Below are 14,674 nucleotides of genomic sequence, written 5' to 3'. Positions count from 1 at the left end.
CAGAGGGATGTGAAACTAGTTCTGGGAAGAATGTTCGCAACAACATCGTCACGCTGGGACTGCAAAGAAATATTTACCAATTGAAATTTTCACTAACCTGCCAATGTGAAATTTTCACTAACCTCGCAAGAATCACTATGCGAATTTTTGCTAAAAATTTGTAAAATTGAGCTCTGTGGTCACCAAGATATACCAAAGAACCCGGAATGATAATGTGAAGTTCGTATTAAAAATATTGTAACTTTTAATTCAACAATAATGTTGTGACTTTTATTTCAATAACAACCACACACCCATCAACAATGCGTATTCCACTCAACACTGCAACACAGTAGTCGTTATTGTACTCCACAGCACGACAATGACAATTCACATGTATTATTGAGAAGAACAACAATGTACTTCTAACCTCAACTAATGTTCACAAAGCACTATTTACAAAGCAAAACTGTCAGTTCTCAGTTCACAGTTCGTTCGCCTTGGCTAGTTCTTCTAGCTCACTCAAGTTCACAGTATGTCGAACCCAAGACTTCCAGAGATAGTCCACTGCACTTCGAACCGAAGACTTTCAGATACAGTTCACTGCCCTTCGAACCCAAGACTTCCAGACGCGTTGCTTCCGCCTGGACGCTGCCACAGTTACTCAAGTTCACTACACGTCGAACCCTGGTCTCGAAGGCTGGCTTCCTTGCTCGCTTGCTGCTGATTCACAAACTAACTGACTAAACTCTGAAGGCTGCTTGCGCTTTTTATTTACTAGATTACACATTCTCAAATGTACTGCGTCGCATAGCTTTTACAACAATCGGCTTGCGTGGCTTTGCGAAACTTCCAGATATTCCCCCCCTCTGCTCCTTCTGCTCAGAGTCACGCCGCACCTTTCCTTGCACTAGATGTGCGCGCAACTTCCCCGACACGACCAGGTCTTCCAACATGGCGCCACAATATTAACTGTCAAATCCACAAAGTGTTAAATGAACATCTCACAATAGAGTGAGAACTCAAACTAACAAATGAGTGAATACCGCTCTTAAAATGAGTTTAAAATCGACAATGCGCAATATTTAAGATCTGCACTGCAGAACTGTCAAAACAATCTTTTTAATATGTTTCACAAAAAATTAAATTTCATAAAAACTTAAATTTCTTATTGTGTAAACTTCCTTTTATTACAAGGTCGACACTAGTTGGTAGGTTTCTGTATAATAAAGATAGCATTGTTATAATTCGAATGTGCCACAGCGCCAAACACAGGGATTATACTGAAGGAGGGGTAGGAGAACTATGCCTTATGTCGATGTAGATTTTGTTACTGTAGCAGTGAAAAATTAGAGAAGGGAAAACGAATGTGTGGATAAAAATACTCAAATCTAAATATGTCATTTTTTTTAAAAGTTCAAGGGGGAGGGGTTCAAACCTGGTACGTCCCTGATTGGAATACTACAGAACATACATACATGCCATACATGACTAACATTTTCAGTGCTTTAAAAACAAGACTTCTTAATTAAGAAGTTAATATTTCTCTTACTGTATATTCCATTTGACACATGTAGCTTCCAAATAAATGTTGTGTGGATACAAAAACATGCTGTGGATTTAACAATTACTTCTTTCCTTTACCTTTCAATATCCCTAAATATCTTCCTTGTGGCTTAGTCACCTTTGGCTTGGAACCCTTCATATGTAATACCTTTAAGATTTGTGAAGAACATGTTTCCTCCTAGCACTTATGTTTTCTTGAACACTCTCATTCCACTATTGTTCCACTGTTATCTTACTGTCTTTCAGAAGTCTGTAAAGTTTAAACGTAGTTATGATTACATTGATTACAATAAAATTATAACTACATGCAATACATACCCTCGAACAATACAGTTGATGCGTCTGCAGAATCTCGTTGGACTGCAGTTTCTTGCCACAAGTGCTGCATGGATGGTTCTCCACATGCAGCAGCATGTGTTTCTTCAAGTAGTTGAGTCTGTGGAATTGTCTATTGCACACCTTACAGTGGTGAGTAGTTCTCGACTTCTTTATGCACCGATGAGATGCAAGTGTAGCTTTTGAAGAGTAAAATTTTTGGCATTTGTTACATTTCCACTCACCTATTACAAAGAATAAAATCATGTCAAGACACCAAGATTAAATTTATCTTAAAATTACTGCATAAGTGTTTTATTTTTTTTTTTTATAAAATTTACTGTGGCTTTTCACGCCTCCTATTGGGTTTGCCTTAGTCCATATGTTCAACTATGTACGACCTAGTGTAGATTAGATAATCACAGTGAGGTTACAATTACAAAATCCACCTTGCATTCACAATGATCTGAACTACAGTCTATAGTATAAAAGGCTGATTTGCAAACAATTTTTATATACTGTATCTCGTTTAATTTCATGTTGAATTATGTTTGGCGTGCAACTCTACTTAAATTTTGCTAATAGTTTATTTTGTTGAACACATATTAAGTAATTTACAGTGCAGTCAAATAGAAAGATAAACTTTCCTTTTGAGTAATATGATTTAAAATTCTCATAATATTCAAATTTGGCGGGTTTTGCTTGTTGCACATAAAAATAATTTTTATAATACCAAGAAATAATACATCTGACATCATTTACACCAGTGGTTTCAAACTCGTGGCCCGACAGGTATTATTTTCATGTCTACGATATTTTTATCATTTACCACAATCACAAAAACAACACACAAACTGAAAACAAAACATTTTTAAATTTTTTATGATTGTTTAAAAGTAATACACCATAATAATAAACATAGCATATTTTAGTTTATAATAACAAATTGACTAACACTTTTTCGATATAACAATTCAGCCAATGCATTTGGTTCTCTGGATAAACTTCGGGGCTTGTCTTGGTGTTGGTGGCTGACGTTTCGACCGCTGTGTTGTGGTCATCTTCAGAGCTGAGAAAATTGGATAAAGAAATAGTGTGCGACCTTGTATATATATGGGATCTCAATGGGGGAGGACTTTCGGTGATAGGTCGTAGGTTCTCCTTCTGGCATCTGATTGGTTCTTTTTTGTCCAATCCGGTTGAGGTCTGTATGGAGGGGAGTATTCATATTAAAGACTGGCCCCCATAAGGTCCAAAAGAGTGACCTTGATTCCATGCCCAAGGATGAAGGGGCGCCGCGTACATGTGGAGACCTGGTTTCTCATTCCTAAGAATGATCTTTGAATAGACTTCCCCATGAGTTGCTGAGTTGTAACCAATCGTCTTTGTTGATGTTGTTGGGGTGTAGTTTGATGTGGATGGCTTCTTTGACCAGTCTTCTGTATAACTTATACAGTCTTCTGCAAATCTCCTCCTTCTGTGTTCAAACCAGAAAACGAAAGTTTCTGTATGGAGGGGAGTATTCATATTAAAGACTGGCCCCCATAAGGTCCAAAAGAGTGACCTTGATTCCGTGCCCAAGGATGAAGGGGAGCCACGTACATGTGGAGACCTGGTTTCTCGTTCCTAAGAATGATCTTTGAATAGACTTCCCCATGAGTTGCTGAGTTGTAACCAATCATCTTTGTTGATGTTGTTGGGGTGTAGTTTGATGTGGATGGCTTCTTTGACCAGTCTTCTGTATAACTTATACAGTCTTCTGCAAATCTCCTCCTTCTGTGTTCAAACCAGAAAACGAAAGTTTCTGTATGGAAGGGAGTATTCATATTAAAGACTGGCCCCCATAAGGTCCAAAAGAGTGACCTTGATTCCGTCCCCAAGGATGAAGGGGAGCCACGTACATGTGGAGACCTGGTTTCTCGTTCCTAAGAATGATCTTTGAATAGACTTCCCCATGAGTTGCTGAGTTGTAACCAATCGTCCTTGTTGATGTTGTTGGGATGTAGTTTGATGTGGAAGGCTTCTTTGACCAGTCTTCTGTATAACTTATACAGTCTTCTGCAAATCTCCTCCTTTTGTGTTCAAACCAGAAAACGAAAGTTTACAATGCATAACAAATGGTTTTATTTATTCATAACTTTTAAATGATAGTTCAGGAAAATAAACTACAAACACTATCATATTGGCAACATGATAAAGAAACTACTGCAATCACATATATTGTATGAGAAAATATGAGTCATCTTTGTAACACTCATTTCTTGCCCTACATTCACATTCAACTAGCGAAGTAATATGTACATACAAGCATCTTTAAACCATCAATTTTTTGTTTAAAGAAGTTATTGATTGGAAGTGTAATTAGGTACACAGTATTCACTTTCTCTGACACAAATGTTTCTTGGAGACATACTCTCTACACTACTTCACTTATCACTCAATTTCATGTAAGAAATGAAATCTTGAAAAAATCATTATAGCCAATACAGAACTACCATTTTGTGTTACTTTTCTCGAAGATTCATTACTTTATTCGTAAAATTGATTACATTTTATGTGTTATATATCTGAAGCATGACAGCCTATGACCGACCAACGGGCTGCTTGCCTCACATCCACATGCTGAAGCAGAGGTGGACAATCATCCAACCAGAATGGAGGTATTGTGTGGTTAGCACAATGATCCCCCCAGCTGTTACAGCTGGCTTTCGCTACCTATCATAGCTCCCCAAGTGCATCATGATGCTGGGTGGGCACAGGTTCCACAGACTGGCCGAAATTTCATGAGAAAATTTCTTTCCCTATGAGAACTTGAACCAACATGCATTCCGTGATGCCTTAGATCACGACGCCACAGCATGGGACTTATATTTTATGTGCATTATGTAATTTACACATAGATAATAAATATGAATAAAATCCTTCCAATATTTCAGGAGAAATCATCATACATAGCACGCCAAAAACCACTTTTTCTATATGAAAGATTCTATGTCCTTAAAAATCTGAAGTTTATTTTTTGCAGTGTCAAAATACTTCTACTTTATATTTGATACAATGAAAAAGCAAAAATTCCAAATACCTTACCTGTATGTTTTGCTATATGTCTTTTGAAGAACTTCTTCTGACGAAACTTCTTCTGACAATAAGGACATGTCAGAGATGAACTGCTTTCAGCCTCTTCTGAAGCATCAGCAAAGCAGGAATGATTCAATAATGTCTCCTTACGTGCAAACACAGCCAAGCATGAAACACATGTGAATTCTCCTGTGTGTTTCCGTAGATGTCGATATAAATAATCTGCCTTGTGAAACTCCTTGTTACAAATATCACAATTGTATGGAGGCCCTACATCCATCGACTTTGAGTTCTCTGCTGGCAACATAGGTGTGCCTTCTGAAACAACATCCAGATCAAAACTGTCTGGCAATGGAAGATCTGCATGCAAAGTCTGTTCAACTTCCTCAGGATTTTCAGTACTCTTATCTTGATTCTGGTCACCTGTATCACCAAAACTTGGAGTGGATACCAACTCTAAGAATGCAGATGACACATCGTCCTGCTCAACAGACAGCTGTAGCTCTCTGGATACAGGATCAGCTTCCATAACTGCCGGGCTGATCATGCAGTCAACACTGTCTGGCACTTCATTGTTTCTGTTCGGTACTGTGGCTTCTGGGTGAGGGTTCTCATTCTCGTTAGGTTGGTACTGCTCTTCCAGTGAATTATTGATATTCTCAGAACATGACCTGGGAAGCATTTCTTCTGATGCTACATTACTTGATTGAAATGCATCGAAGATACTGTTGGGTAACTCTGGTTTGGAAATTTTTGTGTTTCTTGTCAGTCCATCAACTGTCACACTGATGCTGTCAGCAAGTTTCGATTTTTCACCTTTATTTAGTATGCCAGCATGATTTCCATTATCGTCGATCAGAGTAACATGAGAGTTCATAATGCTTATAATGTTTTCTCTATTGCTTTCTTGGGGGACAAGTGTCAAGGTTGGCACAATTTCCGCCTTATAACTTGCTAAAATATCAACAGGACCTGTTTCTTCTTCCATTGGTTCATATTCACTTGGTATATTAGCATCATTAAGTACAAGATCTGTACCTTTATCTGTGGGGTCATTTCTCTGAGTTTCGGAGTTATGATGAGGTATTTTGGAATTATCAGTACTTTGTAGATCATTAACTCCATCAGATGACTCAGAAGCAAATTGCACTTGAACGCTGTCTCTGTATGAGTTATTCGATTGTAACTGTTCCAAGAATACATTCAGAGCTTCATTCTGTCTGTCCTGTAGTTCATTATCTGTTACTGTGTCTGAAAATATCTGCTCTGTGTTTGTGACAAAAATTGACTCCGAGCTGGACTGAGGAAACTGGGATGGCAACTCTCCAGCCAGATTTTCAATAACAATGCTTGCCATTCTGTCACTGTTCTCTTCTAATACATCACTATTTGCTTCTTCTGGTGTGTCCACAACTGCTGACTCGTCTTCTTCTATATTATCTAATAACTGTGGTCGCTGAACTTTCACTTTATGCTGGACAACTTTATGCTTCACTAACAACTGAAAGGAAACAATACCAAGTGATGAAAGTACTACATACAGTTGATGGTAATTCTTTGCTTAATGACATATTTAAACTATAAAAAAATTTTAATTTCGTAAGATGATTAAATAGCAACAATGTTAATTTCCTTTCTCCTCTGAGATCCTCATACTATCACAGACTAAGAATGAACTCAATATATCATACTCAAAACAAGACAACATTCACAGTCACATAATTACCGTCAAATGGGAAACTTGGAACAGTGTTTTAACTTGGAACATTATCACAGGGTATTTTCGTTTTGTCATAGTAACACCAAACTGTAATAGAACTAATGTGCTGCACAACAAAGTAACAGGTGAAGATTATGTTGCCACTGTGACAAAACGAAAATACCCTATGATAATGTTCCAAGTTAAAACACTGTTCCAACTTTGCCCATTTAACGATAATTATTATGATTGTCATATGAATTGTCACAATTAACATTATCCTTGTTGTGAAGTAAATATTTCCTTAGTCAAGTAACACCAGGCTAGCTTAGGACAGATTAGCTATTTTTTAACCAATAATCTGTTGGTGTGCCATGAGAAAAAAAAGAAGAAATAGGAAATACAAATTATATAAATATTAAAGACATTCAATCAAACAAAATATCATAATAGATACTGAATTTAGACTAACAATATCTCATTCAACAAATTAAATTATCCTAATTTATAATAAAATAAAATCCTAAAAAAAGAATTAACAAATCATAAAAATAAATAAAAAAAATAAATGTAATAAAACAAATTGTTCAAGAAATTACATCACACCCAAACAAATAGCTTAAATCAGGGGTTCTCAAAGTGTGCTGCTCCGCGAGCTCTCTAGGGAATAATAAACAAAGGAAGCAAGAAATCTAATTTAATAACTGGAATAAAAATATATGGTACAATATTTGCACTAAGCTAGTGCAGAGGATTACTGCGGCATCTCTTGAGATTACAGAAAATCTAATATAAAGTGTTGGAAGTAGATCAGTAAATGGTCCTAGTGCTCTGATTACTGTCTCACTGCCAAATGAATTATATCTATTGCGAATGTAGCCATTTTGTAACCAAGTCTATCTTTGTTTACATTTACTTTGCAGCAAATATGTTGATAACACAGACATTTAAGTATTCTTTATATTAGGTTAACTACTAAATTTATGGCACATGGTTTGTTATTACCGGCATGGTATTTTTAAATTGTAACTCACAAGGAAGGCTCACCAAGTAATAATGGATTTTCACAACGATTGTTCCCCCATACCTTCCATTTGAAATAAATCTTCCTATAAATTTCTACATATGGAGAAGGCCTTGCCTTCGAGATACAATTTTTCAAAATAATCACTTGACACTCACATAGGTATTCGTATCTCCATTGTCATTGCAAACAAGAAAATGTTTATTGCCCTAAATATATGTGCACGGACCTCAGAATCAGGGAAGCTTATGAAAACTCACCTCTTCAACTGGTTGCAAGAAGTATAATTTCCATCTGTCAGTGATCATAACATTCTTTTGTTAAACTTGTGGACCAGTTATCAAGAGAGACAGGCTATAGGAAGAATAACTCCAGAAGGTAAAATGGTGGAAGTTTTAACAATTCTAAAGCACACAACTCCGATTGTTCAGCCTCTTGACATGTATGGCCTTAGGCCTTGGAAAGATTTAGTTTGGAAGTTCTCTGATAGTGTTTTATTACTTGGCACGAATATTATATTGCATAAGAGAGATAATGTGAAAAAATTGCAGTTTGTAACTCATAATCAGTTTTCATCTCCTAGATATGTAAATAAGCAAAGTGGTTTTAGGCGTAATAGATTGACTACTGATCAGATTTTTTTGTATTCGACAGATATTGGAGAAAAAAAGGGAGTATACGGGTACAGTGGACCTACATCCATTATTCATAGATTTCAAAAAGGCATATGACTCGGTTAAGAAAGAAGTTCCATACAATATGCTTACTGAATTTAGTATCTCTAAGAAACTAGTTCGATTAATTAAACATACAGCAGAGTCCGTATAGGTCAGTTTCTATTGGATGCTTTTCCAATTCACTGTAGGCTAAAGCAAGGAGATGCACTATCACCTTTACTTTTTACTTTTTAACTTTGCTCTAGAGTATGCTATTAGGAAAGTCCAGGGTTAATCGGGTTAATCCTGGAGAGGTTACATTAGTTGCTTGTCTATGCGGATGACATGAATATGTTAGGAGAAAATCCACAAACACTTAGGGAAAACACAGGAATTTTACTTGAAGCAAGTAAGAGATAGGCTTGGAAATAAATCCCGAAAAAACAAAGTATATGATTATGTCTCATGACCAGAAGTTAGTTAGTGGGTTTAAAAGAGCGCATCAGCTGCTATGGCTATTTGCGCCCTTTCATGACCAGAATATTGTACGAAATGGAAATATGAAAATTGGAAAGTTATCCTTTGAAGAGGTGGAAAAATTTAAATATCTTAAAGCAACAGTCACAAAAATATAAATGACACTCGAGAGGAAATTAAATGCAGAATAAATATGGGAAATGCCTATTATTATTCGGTTGAGACGCTTTTGTCATCCAGTCTACTCTCAAAAAAGCTGAAAGTTAGAATTTATAAAAGTTATATTACTGGTTGTTCTATATGGTTGTGAAACTTGGGACTCTCACTTTGAGAGAGGAACAGTGATTAAGGGTGTTTGAGAATAAGGTGCTTAGGAAAATATTTGGGGCTAAAAGGGATGAAGTTACAGGAGAATGGAGAAAGTTATATTACACAGAACTGGACGCACTGTATTCTTCACCTGACATAATTGATTCATTCATTTATCGTAGTGTTCTGCCCAAAGGCAGGTCTTTCAGTGCATTCTCCAGTCTTTCCTATTTTCTGCCTTCCTCTTTGTCTCTTCATATAACCCATATATCTTAATCTCATCTATCATCTGATATCTTCTTCTGCCGCCCAAACTCTTCTCTCGTTCATCATTCCTTCCAGTGCATTTTTTCTTGGGAAAGTTAAATGTGGTAGCTTGCCATTGCTTTCCGCACACCACTCTTTCTTTCGCATCTTAAAAGATCCCAGAGGGCCCCAGCATGGAGGTGAGGAGAGTGCATTTGACTAATTAGACCCACTGGACGTCACCGAAATTCACCACAAGGGTTAAATATCAGTTCTATCAGAGTTTCTGATCCGATCAAAGACCAGGAAATCCCAATTAGCCGTTGCCCCCCCTCCTTGACATAATTAGGAACATTAAATCCAGACGTTTGAGATGGGCAGGGCATGTAGCACATATGGGCGAGTCCAGAAATGCATTTAGATTGTTAGTTGGGAGGCCAGAGGAAAAAAGACCTTTGGGGAGGCCGAGATGTAGATGGGAGGATAATATAAATATGAATTTGAGGGAGGTGGGATATGATTGTAAAGACTGGATTAATCTTGCTCAGGATAGGGACCAATGGCAGATTTATGTGAGGGTGGCAATGAACCTTTGGGCTCCTTAAAAGCCGTAAGTAAGATATGTAAATGTTTAAAAATGTCTGGTATAAAGCCGAGTACCTTGACAACAAACCTCGTAAATTCGTCACTCTTGTAAAATTCTGTTTTCACGTTGATGTACAGGGCTGCTCTCATTCAATCCTTAACAGATGGAAATACTATTTTGGGCAACTACTAAATATACGTAGGCCAAGTAGAAATGATCAGGACGAAATTCAAATACAAATTGCTGAGCCATTTATACCTGAACCCATACTTTCTGAAGTCGAAATTGCGATAGAAAATCTGAAAAATTATAAGTCTCCAGGTATCGATCAAATTCCAGCAGAATTAATACAAGAGGGTGGAAGCACATTACCTAACAAAATTTATAAGCTTGTACTTCCTATTTGGGAAAAGGAAATTGTACCAGAACAATGGAAGGAGTCCATAATCGTACCTATTTTTAAGAAGGGGGACAAGACTAACTGTAGTAACTTTCGAGGAATATCACTTTTGTTGACGTCGTACAAAATTTTGTCGAATATCCTTTTGAGAAGATTAACTCCATATGTAGGTGAAATTATTGGGGATCATCAGTGTGGTTTCAGGCGTAATAGATCGACTATTGATCAGATTTTTTGTATTCGACAGATATTGGAGAAAAAATGGGAGTATAAGGGTACAGTACATCAGTTATTCATAGATTTCTAAAAGGCGTATGACTCGGTTAAGAGAGAAATTTTATATAATATTCTTATTGAATTTGGTATTCCCAAGAAACTAGTTCGATTAATTAAAATGTGTCTTAGTGAAACTTACAGCAGAGTCCGTATAGGCCAGTTTCTATCTGATGCTCTTCCAATTCACTGCAGGCTAAAGCAGGGAGATGCACTATCACCTTTACTTTTTAACTTCGCTTTAGAATATGCCATTAGGAAAGTTCAGGATAACACAGAGGGTTTGGAATTGAACAGGTTACATCAGCTTCTTGTCTATGCGGATGACGTGAATATGTTAGGAGAAAATCCTCAAACGATTAGGGAAAACGTGGAAATTCTACTTGAAGCAAGTAAAGAGATAGGGTTGGAAGTAAATCCCGAAAAGATTAAGTATATGATTATGTCTCGTGATCAGAATATTGTACGAAATGGAACTATAAAAGTTGGAGATTTATCCTTTGAAGAGGTGGAAAAATTCAAATATCTTGGAGCAACAGTAACAAATATAAATGACACTCGGGGGGGGGGGGAAATTAAACACAGAATAAATATGGGAAATGCCTGTTATTATTCGGTTGAGAAGCTTTTGGTCATCTAGTCTGCTGTCAAAAAATCTGAAAGTTAGAATTTATAAAACAGTTATATTACCGGTTGTTCTGTATGGCTGTGAAACTTGGACTCTCACTTTGAGAGAGGTACAGAGATTGAGAGTTTTTGAGAATAAGATTCTTAGGAAAATATTTGGGACTAAAAGGGATGAAGTTACAGGAGAATGGAGAAAGTTACATAACGCAGAGCTGCATGCATTATATCCTTCACCTGACATAATTAGGAATATAAAATCCAGACGTTTGAGATGGGCAGGGCATGTAGCACATATGGGCGAATCCAGAAATGCATATAGAGTGTTAGCTGGGAGGCCAGAGGGGAAAAGACCTTTGGGGAGGCCGAGACGTAGATGCGAAGATAATTAAAAATGGATTTGAGGGAGGTGGGATATGATGATAGAGACTGGATTAATCTTGCTCAGGATAGGGACCAATGGCGGGCTTATGTGAGGGCGGCAATGAACCTCCGGGTTCCTTAAAAGCCAGTAAGTAAGTACAGGGCTGTTCTAAAGCTGACTGTGAGAAACTTACTTTTCTGAAATATTCGTGGTGCAGAGTTCCACTATGTTTTGAGCATTTTTACAACGATTTCCACTACTGTGAACAATATAGTGAGTAATTTCAGATATGCTTACATTTTCTTATCATTTCTTCATATACTATTCTATAGTCAATTTCAAGAATAGTATGTATCTGATATGTAATTTTCATGACATATTTAAGGAGATTTTGCCAGTACGGTATGCAACTAGATGAGATTTACTGCCTAATATGTCTAGCATACGAGGCCTGTCTAAAATGTATCCGACCTTAAATTTTCCCGTGCAAAGTAGTGATTCTAAGGCGGCGCCACTGTGCACGGTGGAAGGAGGAACCGTAATGTGCATGCTTGAATTTTTTCACCGCATTCGCTTGTGCCAGTCACTGGCTGGTGGTCGCCAAGTAAGGTGCTGTTCTAAGTGTTTGTCGGATTTAGTTTTCTCGCAAGATGACTGAACGAATTGAGCAAAGATACTTCATCAAATTTTGTCAAAAGCTTGGTGATTCTCAAAGTCAAACAATTCGTAAGATTCAGCAGGTGTTTGGGGAAAATGTGATGGGTGTAACACAAATTAAGGAGTGGTTCAACCGATTCAAAGATGGCCGCACATCAGCGGAGAGTGAGCAGCGTTGTGGCAGGCCCCAAACTGCTCGGAGTGCAGCTGTTGTTGAGAGAGTGCGAAATTTGGTGATGGCAGATCATCGTTTGACCGTGCGGGAGATTGCCGAAGAGGTTGGAGTGAGTAAAGATTCTGCACATGCAATTTTGCGTGATGATTTGAACATGAACTGAGTGGCTGCGAAATTCGTGCCCAAGTTGTTGTTCCCGGAACAAAAAGACCTCCGTCGTGACGTTGCACAGGACCTTCTGGACACCGCCAACACTGATCCTGGGTTTCTGAACACCGTGATAACTGGAGATGTGTCATGGGTGTACGGGTACGACCCAGAAACAAAAAGACAGTCGTCGCAATGGAAGCATCCCGAGTCTCCAAGCCCGAAGAAAGCGCGGCAGGTGCGAAGCAAAATCAAGGTGATGCTGACTGTTTTCTTTGATGTCCGTGGAATTGTGCATCACGAATACGCACCGGAAGAACAAACGGTGACAAAGGAGTACTATCACGATGTTCTCCGGCGACTCCGTGTTGCAGTTCGGCGCAAAAGACCAGACATGTGGACGGCAAACAACTGGCACTTGCATCACGACAACGCCCCCGCACATTCATTCCAATTGATCCACACTTTCTTGGCCAAACATGGAATTACAACCATTCGCCAACCTCCCTACTCTCCAGACCTGGCTCCTTGCGACTTCTGGTTGTTTCCAAAATTGAAGACACCACTGAAAGGATCCCTTTTGAGAGTAGAGAAGAGATAATGCGGAACGCGACGACGGAGCTGAACACCATTCCAAAAGAAGACTTCCAGAGGTGTTTCCGGCAGTGGAAGGATCGGTGGGCTAAGTGTGTGCAAGCACAAGGGGCATACTTTCAAGGGGATTAGGGTCCCAACCCCGTCAGGTACTTGAAATATTTTTTCTGGCTAAAGGTCGGATACTTTTTAGACAGGCCTCGTATAGCACTGTTTGCATTAGCTGTTATAGCTCTGGATTGAAGAATTTGAAAAAAAATCATATCTCGAAAACTAGGCCCTTTCTGGATGTAGAAATTTATAGGGAGGTTTCTTATTTCAAATGGAATGTATGGGAAACAATCATTAAGAAAATCCATTATCACATGGTGAGCCTTCCTTGTCAGATATTTATTTGAGGTACACATTGGCAACACTGGTCATTCTGCTCTTTATAGTAAGTTGCTTCAAAATTTCCAGTGTAGTCTGTGAATTGTTGTGCATATAAAAGCAGTTATTTGCTCATTATGCATAGAAAAGAGTCAGTGCCTTCGGGATGCTGAAGAAGAATCCCAAGTCGACTTCAGTTGATTCTGGACACATGTTTTCTCCTTCTGAAAACTCCGACATACAGGCAGCACCTCATTTTGGAAAAATTTGGCACTAAAACTGCACTTGACTTGATTATTTGGGCTTCTCAAAAATGAACCACAATTGCAGACCTGCAAGCTACCATCCAGTCATCATTAATAGCAGTTGAAACTTTGTGTTCAAATAATAAGAAAATACAGAAAAGACTTTTTTCCAATTTTTCTCATTACAAAAGAAGACAGGTCAGTACTTATTATGCATAAAGAAGGAGGATATGGACATGGAACACCTAGCAAAATGCCAATCTCTTGAGACTTTTGTAGATTTTACGTCCAAATATTGGAAAGCAAGAAGGAAAATAACTTCCTTGTTAAATCCTGAGCAAAAAATCTCTCTCTCTATCTCTTTCTCATCTCTCCCCCTTCCCCCCTCTCTCTGTTTCGTATCATTTCAAATAATTTGTATGAATGTGTTGGTACTTTTATTGATGACTAATTACTAATTTACTCTCAACTGCTTTAAGACACCATTACTTGCATTCAGTTACGTCATAATGCTATCATTTAATTACCTTTTCTGTACCAAACTTTTGGTTACATAGGTGACATTCCAACAATTTGTCTGCATTTACAAGAGACCGCTTGTAGTGTGACATCAAGTGTTTAGCAAAGGACACAACGTTCGTGTCCTCAGCACAACACATTTTGCAGCGCCACCTATCAGGCACTCGCCGTGCACCAAGCTGCTGGGCTGGCAGCTGCTCTGCTAGCTTCTGTGTCACATCTCGACCTGCACAGCCAAATGACAGAACTTTTCATTCTTGAACTGAATCCTTTAATGTTTCATAAACCTACATATCGAACTCCCTGCTAAGGAATTCATGCAGTAGCAGTGGCGGTAGCAGCAATAGCACCACCACCACCACGACCACCACA

At 38.2% G+C, this 14,674-nt stretch overlaps 1 protein-coding gene across 1 annotated transcript in view; it reads right to left on the bottom strand.

Annotated features, from left to right (window-relative positions):
* LOC138696158 (PR domain zinc finger protein 15-like) overlaps positions 1-14,674 on the bottom strand; it is a 150,845-nt gene that overhangs the window by 106,803 nt on the left and 29,368 nt on the right. Inside the window, exons 7-9 of the mRNA XM_069820732.1 lie at positions 14,311-14,528; positions 4,948-6,439; positions 1,864-2,105 (exon numbers count right to left, since the gene is read on the bottom strand). Of these exons, the coding sequence (XP_069676833.1) occupies positions 1,864-2,105; positions 4,948-6,439; positions 14,311-14,528 (1,952 nt within the window). The remainder of the gene's footprint in view (positions 1-1,863; positions 2,106-4,947; positions 6,440-14,310; positions 14,529-14,674) is intronic.

The sequence above is a fragment of the Periplaneta americana genome, chromosome 3 (assembly GCF_040183065.1).
Source record: "Periplaneta americana isolate PAMFEO1 chromosome 3, P.americana_PAMFEO1_priV1, whole genome shotgun sequence".
NCBI lineage: Eukaryota > Metazoa > Arthropoda > Insecta > Blattodea > Blattidae > Periplaneta > Periplaneta americana.
Note: the sequence above shows the minus strand (reverse complement) of the source record. Positions and strands in the feature narration are given on the sequence as shown.